General features: G+C 35.8%; 1 protein-coding gene across 3 annotated transcripts in view; it reads right to left on the bottom strand.

Annotated features, from left to right (window-relative positions):
- CCDC91 (coiled-coil domain containing 91) overlaps positions 1 to 22,378 on the bottom strand; it is a gene marked incomplete at its 3' end in the record, with an annotated part of 398,367 nt that overhangs the window by 8,212 nt on the left and 367,777 nt on the right. For 2 of the 3 annotated variants that reach the window (XM_082666101.1, XM_082666102.1), the window contains one exon: positions 13,587 to 14,698. The exons of the other annotated variant lie outside the window; for it this stretch is intronic. In XM_082666101.1, coding sequence (XP_082522227.1) covers positions 14,588 to 14,698 — 111 coding nt within the window. Of the gene's footprint in view, positions 1 to 13,586; positions 14,699 to 22,378 lie in introns of those variants that run through there. 3 annotated transcript variants of the gene reach the window in all.

Here is a 22,378-nt window from a genome sequence, read left to right as displayed (position 1 = left end):
AAAAAATTGCAAGAAAGGCTCAAAAATGCTAACGTGCTTACCCAAAGCTCTGCCATATTAGTTCATATTGACGCAGACAGATACAATATCCTCAGATGGACTGAAAACTAGTTGGAAGGTTTAAAACAAAAGAAAATGTAATATAATTAGGTGGAAAAGCAGTGGGTTTGGAGTCACTGGAGCAAAGTTGGGTTTGTTCTGCCATTGACTAACCGATTGAATTTTGGCAATTCATGGGACTTCTCTGTGACTCAGGTTTTGAAACTGCAAAACAGGATACCACCACTTAACCTTGTGTTAAAAGAATGTGTGTAAAGATTGTGTTTTGTTTTCAAATGCTGCTCTTCACACCCTCTACTTGTCTGTTTCTCTTCTCTCCATCCAGTGATAGACAACCTCTTGCTTAACTTCTCCACCCCCAACCACCTACTTCATTTTTATATTCAGATTTTTCTTTAGCATAAGCCTCCAAATTTACAAATTTTGGCCTTTTTTATGTTTCCTAAAGCCAGCATTCAATGTCATATTTTAAAGTAATGTGTTAGTATGTTTATGTTCAGTGTTTCTTCAAATTACTCTCCAAATTAAGAAAAAGTACTCCTCTCCTTACCCCTTGCTCGTTGGTTACCACTGCATCTCCTTGGCTCCTACTATTAGCTAAACTGAATTCACACCTTAGATTCTTGACATGGGTCACGTGGTCAAACATAAAGGGCCTTATTGAGGTGTTCTTCTGATAAAATTGGAGTCACTTCTGTAAGGGTTGAGAGTCTCCCAGTTGCTTGGGAATAATGATTGTAAGTATGTTTCAGCAGTTCTCAAACTTTACTGTATATTAGAGTCATCTGGAAAATAAGTTAAAAACGAAAATTTCTGAAATGTTCTTTAGAAGATTCTGATTCACAAAGTTTAGGTAGGAGACCAGAAATCTGCATTTTAGCAAGCACCCCAGCTGACTCTGATGCAGGTGACCCACGACTACCCCTCTAGAAATGCTGTTAGAGATTATTTAAGTAATTCTAAGAGCAGTCTGGAGTTTTGAATCCTTGTGGTTTAAAAAGGAATATTTTATAAAAGGAGTATTTGCAAAAAGGATTTTTTATATTAAAAATTGTGCTGACATATGTTATCAGAGCACAGACCTGAGTTTGGATGGTAGTTTGTTCACTTGATAACTGTGTCTCTTAGATAAGCTAATTAGTCTTACTTTTCTAACATGTGATATAAGAACACCATTAGCCACTCGAAGGAGGTATTGTAGGGCTGAAATATATGTTAAAAGAAACCCTTAGTTATGAAAAGGTGGGTAGAAATGTTAATCATAATTATCTCTTTATTACTGATAATTTCAAGAACTGGATTATTCAACTAAATGAAGAAAAACTAAGCCCAGATTTTCCATAAATTAGTGTCTTCACTCCTGTGATATATGAAGGGTATGTCAGCACCCAGTGGCACAGGTAGGCCAGAGGCAAGCTAAGGTGCAACCACGAAACAGCTATTTGACTGAACAGCAGTTCTTTGGCATTAACAGTAATTCAATAAAAATCTACATTTGATTTAGTACAAAAAACTGCAACTAAGTGTAAATACGATGTAATGGTAAAAAAAAAATCTATCTATCTATATATTTTTTCTTATTGCACTAATTCATTTCAGACTACTTTGACCCATTCTGCAAAAGAAAGAAAACAAACAAACAAAAATGACCAGTTACAGACTGGCTGGAAATGAAATATGTGATTTCCATTTTATCAGGGAGCCATTTTTATTCTGTGCAAGGCAGTGTCAGGTAGACCACAACGACACTGATTACAAATTTATTCTGTCTGGATTTTGGAATTTAGTGAAAGATCAACTGAAGAATGTGGTGCCTTGTATCTTTCTCTCTCTCCCCCACCCCTTCAAATGTATACATACACATATATGTATAACATTCATGCAGACTGAATGCATAACAATGTATGATGCATACACACAATGTGTGTGTGTGTGTGTGCGCACATGTGCTATTTTCAGATTAAGAATTTTTTTGGTAAGAAAAATGTTTTCAGTAAAATTTCCCAATTTTGAATAGCTTGACATCATCCCAGGAAGTACTTTTATAGCAATCTGAAGGCAAGGGGTTGTATCCTCAACATCTTTGTATCCCAGGTATGTTGTGTAGTGACTACAAACATTAGACACTAAACCAACACTCATTGCTGAGGAAGTTGATTGATCTTCTTTGGGACAACAAGGTCTAAGTAGGTCTCAGTAAGATTCTCAAGGAAGTTAGATTTTCTCCTGAGTTTTCTTTTATCTTGTCTAGTTATATTAAGATAGATCAGGTTTATGCTGCAATAATAGAAAACTCCCAGATCTCAGCGACTTGACATGCCAAAAAAAGGTTTATTTCTCATTCAATTAAAACCATATGTGGATATGAGACCCTCCAAGCCAACTGTCCTTCCTGAAGCAACTCAGTGATGTAGGCTGTTTTGACCTTGTATCTCCACAATCTCAACACGAGGTCTCTTCCACTGTCACCCGGCAGGGGGAGAGAGCTTTGGGCTGGTGAGTCTGGCAGCAGTAACTGAATGTTTTGGCTTGGACATGATACACTTCAGTTCTGCTCATCATCCATTAGTATCATAGCGCTGCCCCATCTAACTGCCACGGTTTAGGGAAATACGATCCACCCTCTGTCCCAGAAACAGAGAAGAACTGGAGAGAATAAGACCAGAAGTCTCTACAGTTTGAATGATTTCCAAGCAAACACATAACAGAGCAATAAGTTTCTTTTAAGAGGGGAAAATAATTTTTAAAAAATAAATAAATGGATGAAGAGACTATTTAATCATAAATGAAATGAACAGATATTAGATGTTGATTATGAAGAATTCTGCAATTTGAGCACATATTAAAAATCTAACTAGAGCTAAGTTTAAAATCAATGTGAATTTATTTTAAAAGAACTTTAAAATGCCATATAGCTAAAATTTTAAAGCAATCTATCTTTGTCAACTTATAGCTGAAAAACAATTCTAAATAATAATAGAAACTGTGAGGCTAGAAGGCCCAATGGTTTTGAGGTAAATCTTCATTCTGTTACTGAATATATGCTATTCAATCATTGGGACTTTGATTAAAGCAATTTTTCCTTCTTTTGACCATATACAATTTTTTTCTTACGGAATTCTTAGAAAATATTATAATGTAATTATAATTTAAATTCATGTTAGGCCAAAGCTTTAAGTATTGTGCCAGTGTAGTTTCTGGTCATCCCAAAATCTCTATAAAAGAGTTGCCAGAATTGAGTTGATTCTCTGAGAATTCTTCAGAATAGCTTTTCTTTAGGACTTCTGCAACACTGGATCCCTGATGGATTAAAAAAATTGACCAATCCCAAACCTGACACATAAAGCTGACACAAAGAATTTAGAACTAAACTGTTAACATAATTTATGATATTTCGTTTCCTCCTAGTCACAGAAGTGTGATTAAACTTACTGGTCCAGCCATTGGAGTTGGCTAGAGATCCTTGAACAAGAAGAAAAAATTGTATGAATTTATAAGAAATGGAAGCCAAGCTTAATTTTAACCTTTGTGTGAAAGTCTGTAATAATATAATTAATCTTCTTGTAAAGATGTCATTTAGGATAGCTTGAAATACCATCTGCTATGAGAGAGCTCAAATGCAGTGTTTTCTGGATGTGCTGGACTAGGTCAAGTCTAAATTCCCCTCCAGACCTAGGATTTGATGTGTAGACAGAGCGTGCAATTTTGCAATCTGCTGAGCCAGAAGAGGATTTAATACTACATTCAGAGCTGTACTCAAATTGTCAAAAAATGTTCAATAAAATAACATTGCAAATCGTACTCAGTTAAACTAGCTGGCAAAGGTAGCATGACAAAATTGAGAAATAAAGCATATGAGATGTAGTGTTATTTACATGTTTTCAGGGCTTACGCACTGGGTGGCTTGCTATTTACAAGACAGCATTTCCACCCTTCCCCTCTGCTTTAAGGTTTGATACAAGGCCAAGTCTTCCATCTGACTTCATGCGACTGTGGTCTAGTTCAGATTAGTATTTGTCACCACTCTTCATAGCAGACAGGAATGCAGCAGACTGGCCCAGGAGCAGGAGAAAGAGATTAGGGGACTAGGTCTGTTGAAGGTAAACATACCTGAGACAATCACAACAGTGAAATATGGAGGTTGCATGGAGGTCAGATGCTCAGGGCTTAACTTTAGATAACTGTTGAAGGAAAGAGCATTTTAGAATTCTCAAAATTTTTGCCACCACTGGAAAAAAAATCATTCCGTAAAGCATTATTATACGCCCTCTCTGAAGATGCTTTACAGAATTCTAAGCTTACTTTTAGAAGCTAATGGGACATCTGGCTGAAACATGACAGATCATAAATGTGTTTCAAATAAATTAAGACATGGTTTGACAGAAGAGAAAAACCATCAATCTGAACAAATGAATCAATATAACAAAAGTATTCTTAAAAGCTAAAAAGTGACATTCTATCAATATGAAAAATATTAACAAAAATGATAATGAAAAATTTTAAAGTAAAGATAATGTAAACAGCAACTTTATTCTTTATGAATACAGAACATAAACTCTGAGCTGTGAGCCAGACATTATTTTAATGGTTTTACATGTATTAATCTAACAAGCTTATGATGTGAGTTTTATTGTCTAAAACTGAGGAAACTGAGGCACAAGGGAGGTTAAATACTAAGCTGATGGACATGAGTCTTGAACCCAGCTCCATCCTGAATAAACTGGCTCCATCCTGAATAAACTGTGATAAATTATAAAAGGGAACAATACAAATCTTCTCAGTAAAGTTTTGCAATGGAAACAATACTCTTATCGTGTATTTCCAAATTACTTAAGATGTGATGTAATTTCTGATGTTAATATCACTGGTGAGCTGTATCAATTTCAAATAATAGGTAAAATTTGAGGAAAGGAGCTAGTGATTCTTGGCTCTGTGTTGTGCTCTATGACTAAGACTTAGAATTAAATTACGTTAGTCAAGCCATTTCTATTTTCTTCTCTGAAAATGTAAGGTTATAATGCTCATCACACCATCAAGTTATTATTGATTTGGACTGATGATTTCCCTTAAGAATTGATTAGAGCTTGGGAGAAGATTAGTCTTTTGGAAGAATCTTCATTGTTAGGTTATATTAGCCAATAGTGTAGTAGTTGATGTCTTGACTTTATATTCCAGCCAGGCGTTCTTGTCATTTAGCTAGTGTAACTCCAAGTTAAATCACAGTATTAAGCAGTATTGATTTGTCTGAGCTGTGGAATGTAAATCTTTTCCGACCAGGTAAACAATGGCAATTAAATGGAATTTGGCTTAGAAGGGAAATGATTTTCCCACAACTTTGCCCCATCAGCAGAAACCCTAACACTCCAATAAGCTACAGGGTTTAGTGCAGGTTTGGCGATGCACCACTCAGCATAACCTGGTTGCCAAGAAGCTGAGCCTGGAGTTTGTAAATTCTTTAAGATCATCAGCATGCTTTGGTGGGGGATACATCACAAAAGTGAATCCAAACAGACTGAGTGGCTAGGTTAAATAAAATAGGTGAACGTAACTGGCGGAAGAAAATGTTTCCCCTTCTGAAAAGCACGGACTTTGGCATCAGGTAGATACCTGATGAAGCAGTGCTTGTAAAGCAGTGATCACTGGCGAGTTACTGACCCGCTCTCAGCCTTAGTTTCCTCTTCTTAAAAAGAACTGTTAAGAGCATTAACTAGTTGTTTATGTCTAGCACAATACATGACACATAGTAGGAGCTCAACACATGTTTTTTAAATGAAATGATATTTCTCAACAAATTCAATTATTGGTAAACAGTGTAAATATTTTTGAAGACTCATAACTAATTAGACATTATTTTTTATTAATTAAAAATCCATTTTGGAAGTCTGAATCCTTATTATTCAATTGTGAATAATAAATAAATTGAATTATTCTGAATTAACTGAATAATGAGGTTATTCAATTTCTGCTTAATTTTCAAAATTAAAGTTATATTAATTCTCCAGATCCCTCTCAAAAGCAAATCAAGACTAAATTTAAAGTATTCCCTCAAATTTAGGAGATGAATTTCTGATTTTTTGAAAAGTTTTGGCCAAAGATCAGAGAGATCTCTTTTCTTTGCAAGCACTCAACTACAAATGTTCCTAGCTCTGAGAGTCATACATCAGTCAGAGGGTTATCCTGACTTATTAGGTCTCTTTTACTCTTTAGTCATGATAACATTAACTCTCAACAGCACTGTCTTCTCAGCTTTCTGCTGGCAAATACCTTTCCTTAGAGAGTTTCACACGCATTTGTACTCATGACTTCCTTACTCTCCACACTAATCTTAAGAAGGGTGGAAGAGAACAAAGGTCAGGGGTAATAAACCTGGTCACGGCTTTTTCCCTGGCAAGGATATTCCTAGATTCAAAATCTACAATATGGTAGCTACTAGTCACATGTGGCTATATAAATTTAAATTAATTACAATTAAATAAAATTTTAAAATTAGTTTCCTCAGTCACACTAGCCACATTTCAAGAGTTCAACAGCCCCACATAGCTAGTGGTTATCATATTACACAATGCATATATAGAAAGTTCCCCTAATCTCTATCCAGAAGCATTGCTAAATGATTGACAGTAAGGGTATCCAATTACAATTTTTCCTTCTCACTGAGCAAACTAAAGATAGAGCCTTCCTCTTATTTTTTCATTCTTTAAGAGAAAGAAGTATGCAAAAATACTTATAGCACAAAATTTAAGAGTGAAGATCACCTCATTGCCCAAAACTCCTCGTTTTGACATAAATTATTTCATGGAGTTGCTCCAACCTTGTGGTCTTATATGGTCCCATGTTCTCTATTTCATAGAGGAAAGAATCATGGCTACCTGATAGTGATCTCAGCTTGTTGAAGCAAGCTTGACTGCCCCAGGGGTACCTGATACATTCCACCTCTCAAGCATTTCTGTTAGTCAATTGAATATATCATAATTAGAACAGCTATTCATAAAAGGACAGGGTGCTCCTGTTTGGGAATTCTTGGATTTTGCTATCTCCCCATTTCTTCCAACCCCACCCCCATCTTACTGAAGTTTCCTACCTGATTTGTCAGTGTCCACTATAATGGTAGGGTTGGTGGTGCCACATGGCAGGAAGAGGAGAGAACAAAGTTTTCATGAGGGCTGAGAAGCCTCTCTCTTCCCTAGAAGAAGGCTAATGAAGGTGAGAAAATATTGGTCCTTCACACCCCAAGCCAGGGCTAGCTGAGTCAGAAAATGCCCAGAATGGACTGAAGCTACATATTCTTTTGTAGTATACACGATTCTGGATGAAAATTTTACTTCCACTTTTCCCACCTCTGTGAATAAAATTCCTAACCAATCTTGAAGTGACTATCTAAGAAATTGTGGATATTTATAATGTTGAATTCTGTAAACCTTCAAGGAGGAAATACTCTGGTAGATAAAAGTAACAGTAGAGAAGCAGGCAGGTCAAAGCTTAAGCCATACAGAAGAAAAGGACGTGAAAAGGAACCAGCTGGATCCCAAAAGAGTACATACATACCCATTGCACACTTGCAGGTCTCTTAACTATTGATTTACCAACTTTCTCCTTTTCCTCAGCTCAGTCATACTTTAACCAGTTGCACTTGATCCTGTTAGCAACCCTGCCCCAATGACTGAAACCACCACCAATGACTTGAATCTATTCCTACTACACTGTATATGTTCCTAGCATCCAAAGTGAAATTATGAATGCATTTTCCCATAGAGACATTAGTTGGTTCAATAAATTTAGGTTTTAGGAAATCATTAGCTGTAATGTGGAGAACTGATTTTTTGGGGAACAAGAATGGAAACAAGGGCTCACTGAGCAGACTATTTCAAGTCTAGGCAAGAGATGACACAGGCTTTGGTCAGGGAGGTAGTCATGAGAATGAATGGAAAAAAGTAGATGGATTCAAGATAAGTCTTGGAGTAAAGCTGACAGAACTGAATTTGAAGTAGGGAGTGAGAGAGAGATAAAAGAGAGAAATGGAGAAGGATGATATATTCATTGAGATGGAAAATATTAGAAAAGACACAGAAAGAGCTCTGGTTGGCAGAGGTGAGGTGGCGATGAAGAGCGCTGCTTTTGACATGTTAGGTACCACATCTAAGTGGAAATATAGGGTAGGCAGCTGAATATAGGACTTTGGACTTAAAGTCAGTGGTCTTCAGCATACAGAGAGTATGTAAAGCTGTGGAATCAGAAGAGGTCACATAGAAAGAGAGAATAAAAAAATGAGGGCACCAGCACCATTACATTTCAGGTTGAGGTCTACATAACACTGCATTATAGGCTATGTAGAATTTTCAGGCTTCCCAGGTAGATTACTTAACATCTATGATAGAGAATATGCATTTCAAATTGTAAGGAATAGAGATAAAACACATTCCTGAGTACAAGAATTCTTCATGTGGGGAACTGCCAGCATAACCAAGGGTTTATATTAGGTAGAATCACTGTGACACTTTGAAAGAATTTAATTCATATAAAAGAGAATATGTCTCACTCATCAGTAACTGTAGCTGCTTATCTGGACTACTTGGAACCTACAGACTGGTTCCAAGCCTAAAAGGACCTGATTTGATATTTCTACCTAGTTTATCTCATTTTATGTAACTGCTGCCAACATGTCAGTTTTGATTTGATACAAAGTATAAAAGTCTATTCCCTGCATTATGAGAGAAAGAAAAAAATTATAAGAAAAATAAAGTGTGTTAGACAATTACTAAAATTTTACTACTTGAAACACTGCTAAACATTTTTATAAATCTATAAACATTTACAATTTTAGCAGTTATGGAAAGCAGGCAAAGAGAAAGATTTAAAAAATTACAGGAAAAGTATGTTTCTTTATAAAGGTAGTGCTTTCCACAGTGTCCGGTGGTTCTAACATTTTTAGAAAAGAATACCTACACAAAAGAGCAAGCTCTCAAAATTCATTACATATACATCTTGCCACAAAACATTTTCTATAATCTGCTTCAGTATCTGAGCTGTGTTGAAGTCAGTGATTTGTACATTCTGTGGCTTCAGTTATTTCTTTTAAAATCAGCTTCCAGACTTCTGAGAACTGAATCTTTGCCAGGACTGAGTCAAGTTTTCCTACCTTTTGAATGAGTTTGTTTCTTCATCTCTGTGTATTTCTCAAAAGTACAAGACCAGTTTGCATAACAATTGGGAGTCAGAATTGGATTTTAAAAGGCCATCAGTATCCTTCTGCGTCCATTATCACCAGGACTCTCACACCACATTGCTCTGAATATTCCCTGGTCTGACCCAATCCCAAAACCTCCCCTCTCCTCACCCGCAGCTCCTACTGGGCCCTCTGGATCTCCTATTCTTGATTCCAAAACCCTATGCATACAATCTTATCTCCAAACTTTCTTCCTCCCTCCTATTGTAGCTGAAACCTGATGGACCAGTGAGTCTAATATTTACCCTACAGCGCACTCACCAGGAGGTCAGGTATCTCTTGGTACCATAAGAAATTGTTTCGTATATATATAATTTGCCATATATCCTTCCCTACTTACACTCTTAGAGGATATTGTAAATTTGGGTAGCATACCAATTTAGTAGCATTCTAGTAGCTATGATTTAGTCATCCTTGTAGCATTTGGAAATGCAGACTCATTTTAAAGTGCTCAGAAGGCTGGTTACTGTTTTATGACAGTTTTTTAACTTTCTTATAGAACCTCATTTAGAAACACAGCAATTTTAGCTAATCCTTTAAATTAGTAGTCACTCTATTAGCTCAGGGTTAGTTGATTTATTACATTACAAGTGGAATGATTGATTGATTCAACTATTTATGGACTCACTATTATACACTAAATCCACACACAGGCTAGGTACTAGGAAATGCTTTCGGAATATAATAAACAAGACAGATGTGGGCTCTTCCTTCAGGAGGAGATATATATAAGCAAATAAGAACACAGATTATTAATTATAAATGGCAATTAACAAAACTATTATTTAACTCCACACGTACTGCATAGGAAAAGTCTAGTGTGCAGTGCCCAGGGTGGGAGGAAGTAGAATTTAAAGGGGATCAGCTTGTTGAGAATGGATGGTTCTGGGAAAAGAAAACAGAAAACCAGGTGAGAGCAAAGAAAATTTTACCAGCTCTTTTCCTTCTATTTATATAAACCAATGACTGATGCCCAAGGAGCCCCTGCATTATGGCAGATTCGGTGTATGGAACTGTGTTTATTTTTCAGTGAAATAAAGGGAACATTTTTAGTTTTGTCTGGCTTAAAAAAATTCTGGCAGTCACATCTGGGAGTTTTCATATATTGCTTCTGCCCACTTACTATGATGATGGTGGTGATGCCCACGAGTAAGTGGCCTGTGGATTCAGAACACGTTGGCTTTTTATTTTTTTTAATTGATGAAGATTTATTGAAAAGCAACATAGTTTGTTTGGAACCTTCCAGAAAAGGCATCTTCATAAAAAGCAAATAATCCCTGAATATCTTCATATAGAGCTGGGAGGGTGGTGGTATTCTTTGACAGTTTGTTGCTGTAGCTGTTACCATTGTTCTTAAATGATTATGTTTCTTAGTGTACACTGGTTTTCAGTGTCTAAGATAGGTACTGTACCATCTCCAAGGTAAATCTCTCCCAACAGTCTAAAATTTGTTTCTGTTTTATAATTTTGAGAATGCCAACACATAACTTCCAAAATCAAACAATATTTTTTCATCAAAGGCACAACTGAATTTTATCAGTTAATTGGTATTTAATTTCATCAGAGATAAATTTTTGACAACAGTTATATTTTCAGTGAGATCACTTGAATCCAATTCCCAACCTAAGAACTATTAATTTATTTTGGCTTTCTGCTTCCTGTTGGTAGTCTTCAGAGACACAGTAGAGTTGTTTACTGGTATGTAAACAGCAGACTAGGGGATAAGTGCTTGGATTCAATAACTCTCGTTTTTTTCTCTTGGAGTTTCATACATGTTTTCCAGGTTTTTACATAGGTTTTTTTTTTTTTTCTTATTCAGGATTTATTATGCAAAGACTATTTTTTTAAATTCAGCGAATGAATAATTCTTTTGTTTTTTTATCATTCTTTAAGGCATATATAGCATTTCCTGATTCCAGTCAGTTTAACTATCAGAATAAAAATACCTGACTCAATGCAGAATAATATCAAGCATAGGGACGTTGTTCTGGTTTTGATTTCAAAGCAATCACTGAGTAAGGCTCCACTGAACTGCAACATGAATCAGCATTTAGTGAGGCTGGGTTTAAACCTCTACTCCAGATTCTGAATGACAGAGAACTTCTAAATCGGGCACTGTTTGTTCATAGTTTTAGGTCTCTGTGATTTACTTGGCTTTATTAGACAATAGGGGCTTTGGTTCAGTTATATTTTTAACATTCCTTAAAAATAAAGCAAAGAGTATTCCCATTTTGGATGAGGATTAGTATGGTGGAGGAAATGAAGAATTTACAAGCGCTGGGTATCCAGGGATTATGCACTGGGCTCTGTGCTGGATTGCCTCGGTTAATACGTTTTTGGTTGCATGTAATAGAAACTGGCTCTGGCTGGCTTAAGGGAAAAAAGTATTCTTCCAACTGGCATATTGGAAGAATATTTGGGTAGCTCAAAGAATCCAAGAGTCAGGGAAGGCAGTGATCAGGGGACTTCTGACCTCAGAAGCAGAGTTCATGTCTGGCCCCCTAGGGTAAAACAGTTGAAGTATCTCAGCACATGACTCTTCACAGGAGGCCAATGTGGTCTTCACCTGTGGATTAGCCCGTCAACGTTAGAGGGGCAGAATAATATTTTTTGGCCAGTTGTTTGTGGGCAACTGCACCTGTATTTTGTAGGCAGTTCCCAGAGAAAGGGGGCTTGTTGTGAACTGGTGGCCACGCCAGTGAGGTCTACTCTATGGGGCATTTTACAAGGTTAATTTTCACAAAAAGCCTATAAAAATCACTATTTTCACCTCACAAACGAGAAAGCAGAGACTCAAATTGGCTAGGCAACTTGTCCAATGTTCTACAGTTAGAATGTGGCAGGGCTAGAATTCCAATTAGGCTTATAAGAGGGGGCTAGCCTCCTTCTTTAAAGATTAAAATAATCTGATGACTACATGGGATAAAAATTTCCAGATAATTTCTTATGGAGAGACTATTGGGTATCTCCAGGGTACTAGAAGGAGTAAAACTGTTGAAAGCTCTGGGGTTGAAGCCCAACTCTACCTGGTCATCAAGGGCAATTAAACATCAAATATTCACTAACATCGAATCTCCTTCACAAGGTTATTTTAACTTCACAGGGGTGTTGAGCTAACATGTGAAAATAGTTGGCTCAAAGCAGATACTCATTTTTTTTTTTGAGGAAATAACTATTCTAATAATGAACTCTCAAGCATGTTACTAAAATTAGTCACAGTTTGACAGTGGCTTTGTCATTCTAAAAACAGAATTCCTCTCTTACCCTTAGTCTTTCAGAATGGTGCCTTATTCACCTGAACATAAAGGTAGAAAATGCTATATAAAGAGAGTTAAGGAAACCATACAATAGGAGGGGAAAGTTTTAGATACAAAACATTTGACTACTTTGACACTTTGGGCTCACATTTCAGGGAAAAACTCTTATCTTTGGGCACAGCACAATGCTTAATCATCTAATTCTCTTAGTGAATGCTACCTGAGATGGTTTATGTCCTTGAGATAACCAGGACAAAAACAGAACACAGTTCTAAATGTGGAAATCTATAACTTGAACATCACTAAAATAGATTATTAGCTAATTCAGTTTGGAAGGATTAATGTATCAAATAGTTTTATGTTCAGATGATTATTCTCAGTTATCTTTAAGGATAACTCCACGGGAAAAAAGTATTTTAGCAATATAAGAATTTATTATTGTGCATGGTGGGTGTTCCTCAAATATTCACAGACTGATCAGTGTCAATCTGTTCCAAATTACTTCAGACCACAATTACTCTATGTCAATAGCATAGACTAATGTAACCCCAAATGGAAGAAGAAAAAATCATTCTGTGCTGGAAGGGGTAGAAAGAGAGGTGTAGATTATTATATACTCTTGATATTTCTACAGCTTTCTGGATCTTAGTTTCAGTGACCTGTTATGCTTCATTTTCATCTAAGTCATATCTGAGTAACTTGTAAAATATCCTATCATTTAAAGTTTGATGACAAAGAGTCAACTGATTTTAAATGTGACCATAACATTATGTTATTGGCTTGTTCCTGAATTAAAAGCCCTTTTCCCCCTTTTAAACTATGCTGCATTTCAAGTCAGTGGCCTGCTTGCTTTAATTTCTTATTTAAATTTGTAAGAGAAACCTAAGTAGTCATTAACATTTAAAGATTCTTGATAAATATTATTATAATATTTAGGGGAAGGTATAAATTAAAAACATCATCCATGGGTGAGGAAGTTTGAGTAAGAAAAAACTTTTTTTAATAATTAATTTTTTAAAAAGTATTAAAAAATAATAATAACCAAATAAGATTTGAAGCTCTTTTTTATTACACTGAGAAATTCCCAGAAAAGTACAAAGCCTATGAAAGTAGGAGCATTTCAGAAAACAAGACAGAATATTTGCATTCTTTTGTAATGATATTTTAGTTTTGAGGTTTGAAAAAAAAAGAAAACAACTCATGATTTCACATTGAAGCACACTGCTCATGAATTAAGTACCTCCTGAAGTACTGGGAAAGTATTTCACATCTCTTATATTTGAACCCGAATCCCTATAAATGGCTAAGTTATATTCTCTTTCTAGAGATTAAGTTCATGGTATGATTCATAAGAAAAATGATTTTATTGATTCATAGTGACTTTGAAGAAAAGAAATAAGAAATAAGCACATTACACACATATATTCCTTTAAATGGTACATCAGATCAAAGTTGAATTAATTTAATAATCTTTAGTGTTGTTAATTGTTACCAATGAAAATACACAGATCCCACTACAGAAAAGAGGTTTGGTAATATCAGAATGATTCTCTGTCATATCAGTGTTTTACATCTAAGTTACATAGATAAATAGGTGATGTTGAAAACCATGCTGTTTCTAGCCTCAAAATCAAATAAATGTATGATGACATCCTAGAATCTTATCAAGTCATTGTGAAACAATAAGTAAAAAATATTTAGTATTTTTGCCAAATACAATGTTAACAGGGCACCAGAGGCTATAAAGTTTACTTAGTTAACTTTTGGTAATCTGGTAATTTTCAATGGTTTTGGGGTCACATCATACTTTTTGTTGCTGTTACGACTACTGCTAATAAAATAATAGTAAATGTAAAGGAGAAAACAAAAGAAAATAAATTAGATCTCTTGTAGTTCTTCTAAATACTGTTTTGGTTTATCCTTGAAGTGGAAATCAATTTTCCAAGGTTTGGAAAGAAAACAAAAGCATCTTTATAATTCACAGCATGTATTTTAGAGGTCTAATGATTTATCCATTGCCAGTGTGGGTTAGGTTGTCACGTTCTCTTTATTCAATGTCAACTGGTTCCGTAGCCATTAAAGCACTTAACTGTTTCTGAGCACAAGAGAGGAACAGTTCCAAACTGGACAGGCTTCTTTGGCGGATGACTTGATCAAGCTGTTGATTTTTTTTAAAGAGAGAGAGAGAAAGAGAAAAAGAATATACTTAGTTGAGGGCTAAAGAATATTACAGAAGCCCATTAGAGAAACCTTTTCAGATGATGATTTAGAAAATCAAATAGTGCTTTAAACTCAGAGACAGTGCAGTCACTATTTCTGGCCTATCATCTAAGCTGAGATGATAATCATTACAATTTTATAATTGATGTTGGTATTCAGTTATTGGAGAAATACCATAAATCTGATCAGAGTGATTTCAGATAATATAAAATAGTATATAAAAATACCAGTTCTTAATGAATATACAGACTAGACATCCACAAATATCACAAAAAATATAACAGATGCAAAAAACAGAAGAAAAACATGGTATAGAAAAACAGCATAATTACTCCATGCATAGAGTTTAACTGGGACAAAAGACAGGTGAGGATATAAACAATTTCCTGAAATTAGAGAAAGTTCTTGGGAAAGGTTTATTTTAAGAAACATGTGATATTGTTGAAACAAATTTGACTTGGTTTTCCCGTTGAGTTATAGATTTTTTATTAGGATTGTTTTAGTGTATCAATAACAAATACAGTGAACAAAACCATAGAGGCTTAGTAATAAAAGTCATATAACAAAGAACTTTCTGGATGGTAAGGATTATTGGATACATCAAAAAAGGGTTTCTAACTCTTCTGCCCTAAAAAATTGCTCATTGTGTAAAAATAACCAACGACAACACATTACCTACAGGTTATAGAATGGAGGAACTCAAAAGAAAGCCAAATAAATTCCATTTCATGATACACACCTGTCATATTTATGTAAAAGTTGACTATTCCTCCTACATGCTCCCCCCAACATAAAAGAAAAAAGACAAATCCAAACAAGAATTCCCTATTAAATTACACATCCATAATCCATTGAATTCAAAATGACTGAAAAAATGAAAGATTAAAATTTTGAAGTATCCTAAGAATTAATCAAAAAACAATATATTATATTTAGCAAAATCCTCATGTAAAAAGATTGAAAACTACTAAGACTCCCTTCAATTCTAATATTTTGGGATTTTTAATGTACATAAAGAAGATTCCTGTTTATCCTTTTTTCACATGGGTTTTTTTTTTTTTTCTTCCTCTCAGATGGTACCTTTAGGTGAATATATACCTTCTGCTTATAAGTCTCTATCAAATAAGACAGTTCATTACAAGATAAACCCCAGGTAAGCAGAGAGTTGTCTGTCTTGCTGACTATCGTACCCCAGCATCTAGAGGAGGGTCTGGCCACATGTTTGACATTCAATAAATATTTGCTGAGATTGACTGAATCAATAAATACTTAACCTGAATAGAGCAAGGCAATCTACTAGGAAATGATAGATGCACTTTTAATTCTAAAAGTAAAAACATGCTTAACCTAATTTAAAAGCTATGTAGGAGACTAAAGTTGAATTTTTTAATGTTTCATTTTAATACACATAAAACAGATTGAAATCTAATTATTTGCGGTTTTATAAAATTATTTTGCACTTGGTCCAAATTCAAATAGTACAGAAGGGTACACCAACACCTTGGTCCGGTCCATTCCTAGTGGTTTCTGTCTACTTTGGGTGTTTTCAAGCATTTAAAGATAGATTTTTAAAAAATATTTGGTCAAGATCTTGTAATTGTTAACTATGGCAGGGTTCACATAATCACTTTCTTCCACTGTCATTACTGGAAATTTTTCCTATTTCATTTTCAAGAAACTGCTTGACTGCATTCCATGATTTATTTAGCCACTTTCCCATTGACAGACATGTAAGTTTATTCCAATTTTGTCTTGTTTATGAAGCAACAAGGAAATTTACAACCTGAGTGCACTCCCTTCAGAAGTTGTCCAAGGGTTTCTCTTGGACAGATTCTAATACATGGAATTTCTACATCATAAGATTTGCATATTTTATTTTATTTATTTTTTTAGATGCAAAAATAATAATGATATAATTGCGGTTGAACATATGTTAGTATGTTCACATGGGCGCTGTAGGAAGAATAGACTAGGAGAGGAGCAAAACAAAAAGCAGAGGTTCAATACACAAGGCCGTCAGTAAATATGTGAAGAATAAATGAAATTAATGAAAAAATATCTCACTAAGATAAAAAGTAAAATTTCTGACACTTCTAAGTAATTGACATAAAAATATTAGTCAATGGACTGATTAGACACATACTTCTCTCTTAGATGCCAAAGTATTTGTAATTCATTTTTACTGCCTGTGCAGTTGTTGTTTTCAGTGTTCCAGAATCCACGGAGTAATCCGCAACATTCTAGATGGGGCCAGCCTTTTGATTAGACAGACACCTAGCCAGTCACCCCTCTTCATCCATTCATGTCCAGTGCTTCTTTTAATTATTTATTTCATTTTTTTATTGAATGAAAGATTCTTTAAATTCTATAGTGCTTTATAATTTCAAAATTTCACACAGATGATTTCATATAATCCCTTTTTCAGTTCTACCCCTACACTGTCCCTCCCCCCTTCTCTCTCTCCACTGGTAACCACTATTTTGTTTTCTATATCTGTGAGTCTGCTTCTTTTTTGTTTTATTCACTAGTTTATTTTTTAGATTCCACATATAAGTGATATCATACAATATTTGTCTTTCATTGTCTGATTTATTTCATTTAGCATAATGCCCTCCAAGTCCATCCATGTTGTTGCAAATGGCAAAATTTAATTCATTTTTATGGCCGAGCAATATTCCATTGTGTGTGTGTGTATATATATCGATATATATCTATATCTATATATATACACACACATACCACATCTTCTTTATCCATCACCTGTTGATGGACACTTAGGTTGCTTCCATACCTTGGCAATTGTAAATAGTGCTGCAATGAACATTGGGGTACATGTATCTTTCTGAATTAGTGTTTTTGTTTTTTTGGTTATATACCCACCTGTGGAATTGCTGGGTCATATGGTAGTTCTATTTTTAGTTTTTTGAGAAACCTCCATATTGTTTTCCACAGCGGCTGCACCGACTTGCATTCCCACCAACAGTGTAGGAGGGTTCACTTTTCTCCACATCCTTGCCAACATTTTTAAGTTCTGTTCTTTCTGATGACAGCCATTCTGACAGGTGTGAGGTGATACCTCATTGTGGTTTCAATTTGCATTTCCCTGATGATTAGCGATGTCGAGCATCTTTTCATGTGCCTGTTGGCCATCTGCATTTCCTCTTTGGAAAAATGTCTATTCAGTTCTTCTGCCCATTTTTTAATTGGGTTGTCTGTAAGGACTTGCATATTTTAAACTGTGATAGTTATTACCAAATTGCTTTCCAGAGTGAGAGTACCAATTTATCAGTCCCATCTGTAGTGTATGGGAGGGCCGGTTTTCCCTGTTTTCTTTTTAAACAGTTGCATAGTTTTCCATTGTATATTTATAATTTTATATAATGGATTATTTTATTACTTATTTAAAAATTATTCTATTGATAGACATTTGAATTGTTCCTTATCTTTTGCTATTATAATCAATGCTGTAATGAACACCTATCAACACAGACCTCTGTATACCTATGCTAGCATATCTTATAGAAACTGCTTGAGCCAAAAAATATGTCATCTGCAATGCTACTTCTGTCATAAATCAGGTTTCCACATATGCATGAATCTGTCTTCAGGCTCCCTACTCTAACTCCATAGACAATTCACCTATCCCTATGCAAATGCAAATATAATGCTGTCTTAATTATTACAACTGTATAATAAATGTTAATATATCACACATTACCTACCATATTACCAACCATACCATCAAATATTTCAGAAAAATATAAATTAATAAACACTTGTAATAAAATTGAATTTAAAAAGGAAACAATCAGACTACAGATAGTTCAATACCCTTTTTCTCATAAAATGCAAAAACCAAGCAAAATTTAAAAGTATATTATTTTGAGTTACATCAATAGGCAATATAACTTTTCTTTTTAAGGCCAAGGATATTATGCAATCAAAACTGAGGATAGGGCTTCCCTGGTGGTGCAGTGGTTAAGAATTCGCCTGCCAGTGCAGGGGACATGGGTTCAAGCCCTGGTCCAGGAGGATCCCACATGCCGCGGAGCAAGTAGGCCCGTGCACCACAACTACTGAGCCTGTGCTCTAGAGCCCGGGAGCCACAACTACTAAAGCTCGCGTGCCTAGAGTCCTTGCTCCGCAACAAGAGAAGCCATGGCAACCATGAGAAGCCATGAGAAGCCCGCACAACCGCAATGTAAAGTATCGCCCCCCCCCCGCCCCGCTCCCTCCAAGGGGCGAAGAAACAAAGTCCCAATGCAGCCAAAAATAAATAATAAATTAATAAATAAATTTATTAAAAAACACACAACAGGATAGTTGTATTTGGAAGATGGAATCAGGATGAAATATGTTGATTCATTTTGGAGGTGGCTTCATGGGGGGTTGTTTTACTATCATGGTTCATAACATGCACATATATATATATATATATATATATATACACACACACACATACATTAGATATAATAATTCAAAGTCTTTTAGAAGCCACACCCCAAACAATCAGGAATTCAATTAAAAACAAAATTGATTTAATATCTTAGAATTTATGAATGTTAGATAGAGGAGAAACTTCTCCTTTTGATAGCGTATAGCACAAACTCATAATTGCACAAACTAGCAGTCAACCTGCGATTGTTGTTAAGTAACAATCCTCCGGGTTATGCATCAGAATGAATATCCTGTAATTTCTTAAAAAGCAAGGATATGTACAAGGACAAAAAAGTTTGAGAGATTTCAATTTAAACATACTAAGCACTCCCCTTGTCTTGTTTGTGTTAAAGGTCACCCTGGAACTAGAAACCGTAAGATGATGGATGTACTGACTTTGGGTTTAGGTAGCTAAACTTCACATCTTTCCCCATGCCTCCCCAGAACTGTCTGAAGGCAAGAATCCACTAAATAAACAGGAGTTCAACACTTTAAGGGGCAAGAAGGTGACTGATACTCTGTGAGGAAGAAGATAAACTGGGCCATTTCAGATCTAAGATTCCAATTTGGTGGGTGCTTTCTGGGCATGGTATGTAAGATCACGTCTATGAGGGGGACACTTGAGACCTTTCTCTTATAGTTCAGGGACAATTCCTCTCTCTGAAACAAGTGCATCAAACTGATGTTCTTGGCGACTTCCTGAATTTCAACAGTTTCAGTTTTATTAGGCATGACCTTATTATCCTTTATTGAGGCAAGAAGAATTTTGGCAAAATATTCTTTTTGCACCCTTGAAGAGTGGGACTTAGTTCTGGTTTTGTGGCTTTCATCTCAAAGTGAATCAAAGATTTGTATTCTGTGACTTCACGCTGACAATGTTATGTCCAGGGTAGCTGCAGCAAACACTGGCTGTAGGATTTACAATCTCTTCATAACAGTGTAGCTCTAACTGCTTTGTTTTCCCTTCTATTTACTGTTGCTTCAGGTGCTGTTCAGCTCTTTCAGATACCTGAAAAAAACCCCTGGAAATTCTGAGGCTTCTGAAACACACACCTGGGCTTTATAAATCTTTTTTTCCCTCTTTGTCATCTCTTCAGTTTGCTAGCATACTGCTGAAAACCATTTAAAAGCATACATACTACTTATTAAAAGTTAATATTGGGCTTCCCTGGTGGCGCAGTGGTTGAGAGTCCGCCTGCCGATGCAGGCGACACGGGTTCGTGCCCCGGTCCGGGAAGATCCCACATGCCGCGGAGCAGCTAGGCCCGTGAGCCATGGCTGCTGAGCCTGCGCATCTGGAGCCTGTGCTCCGCAACGGGGGAGGCCACAACCGCAAAAAAAAAAAAAAAAGTTAATATTAAGCTTAGGGGGTAAAAAGAAGACACGACTTTCCAATAATTTCCTGTATTAGATTTACCTTTCCATTAGTATTTCATGCCATAGCAAAAGAAAAACAAAGCATCTCTAGACCTTAGCTTTTATTTCCTATCACCAAAACACAATATGATGCATGGTAAACTCATACTGGTCAAGAGAGCAAAATTCAAATTCAGCTACAGAAAAAAAAAAGGCTTATTTTAATGGGACTGTTAAGAACACTGTTTACATCCCAGAAAATCTGATACATTGTTTTTGAATATATATATGTATATAAAATATATGTATATATAATTAATATATATATTAAATATTAAATACACAGTACTAATTGTGATTTCAATATCTTCTGGGCTTTCACCAATAAGATATACCAGAAGATGTGAAAATATTAGGCCTACCTTTATCACTGTTACTTTTCCAACCTGCCCTCCTACATATTTTAAACTTATGCTTAAAAAGAGATATCCAGCAAATCCACTGATAGAAAATTACTCATAAACATATGTTTTATGTTTAGTAATATGTTTAATGGATTCCATTTTCACATTCACTAACAAGCTCTTTCGTGGGCATTAAAGAAAGGTCAAGTATGATGATCCGGAACTGTGATTACTCAGGCGGATTTCCCGGTAGATGTAATACCATTGGGTAAGAAGGACTATTTACACCTTCTGATAAGAAGTGAAATAGTTCTTCAGTTTTTATTGCAACGCTGCCCTTTTAACAGTGCTGCTCGGGTATGAATGCCTTTATTTTTCTGACTTTATATGCATCCCCCACACATACACACATATCCACAAGCTGTTTCATTTACATGCTTGAGATTGAGCCAATCCATTGATTGATTGGTCAATCAGCTGACCAGTAACAAAGTTAAGACTGCCACTAGTAGTGCATTATTGCTCTGAGCCCCCAAAAAGTATACATATAGGACTTCCCTGGTGGTGCAGTGGTTAAGAATCCGCCTGCCAATGCAGGGGACACGGGTTCAAGCCCTGGTCTGGGAAGATCCCACATGCTGCGGAGCAGCTAAGCCCGTGAGCCACAACTACTGAGCCTGCGCTCTAGAGCCCGTGAGCCACAACTACTGTAGCCCAGGCGCCTAGAGCCTGTGCTCCACCACAAGAGAAGCCACCACAATGAGAAGCCCACACACGGCAAGGACGAGTAGCCCCCGCTCGCCACAACTAGAGAAAACCCTCACGCAGCAACGAAGACCAAACACAGCCAAAAATAAATAAGCAAATTTATACATATATACATAGTATACATATAGTGTGGCCTTGTCCTTAAGAAGTATATAATCTTTTTGAAGAGACATACACAATCATTAAAGAACAATTATGTGATGATATATACAGTAAAGACTGAGTCCAGTGGAAGGTCAGAATCGGGGAGAGATCATTGTGGGAGAATGTAGCAGAGAAAACGTCACAGAGGTCGAGCAAGATTTGAAGAGGACTGGAACAGAGTACCAAGAGTGTCTCCTTAAAGAGGAGCAAGATGTGGAAGAAATTCTAGGAAAGCAGATTAGCAGGAACAAAGACCGTTTAGTGACACTGAGAAAGGAGGTCTGAATTTAGTGGAGTTTAGGAGTACTCATATATTCTTTCATTCATTCATTTATTCAATATTTATTCAGTACCTACTATGTGCCAGGCACTGTTTCAGGCACTAGAGAAATACAGTGGTGAAGAAAACAATTCTCTGCTCTTATATACTTTACAGTTTACTTTAGTTTATATTTTAGTTTGAGGAGACAAATTAATATTCTTCAGGTAGAGATCAGTATTATAAAAAA

This window comes from Grampus griseus (assembly GCF_964374135.1).
Source record: "Grampus griseus genome assembly, chromosome: 11".
Classification (NCBI taxonomy): Eukaryota; Metazoa; Chordata; class Mammalia; order Artiodactyla; family Delphinidae; genus Grampus; species Grampus griseus.
Note: the sequence above shows the minus strand (reverse complement) of the source record. Positions and strands in the feature narration are given on the sequence as shown.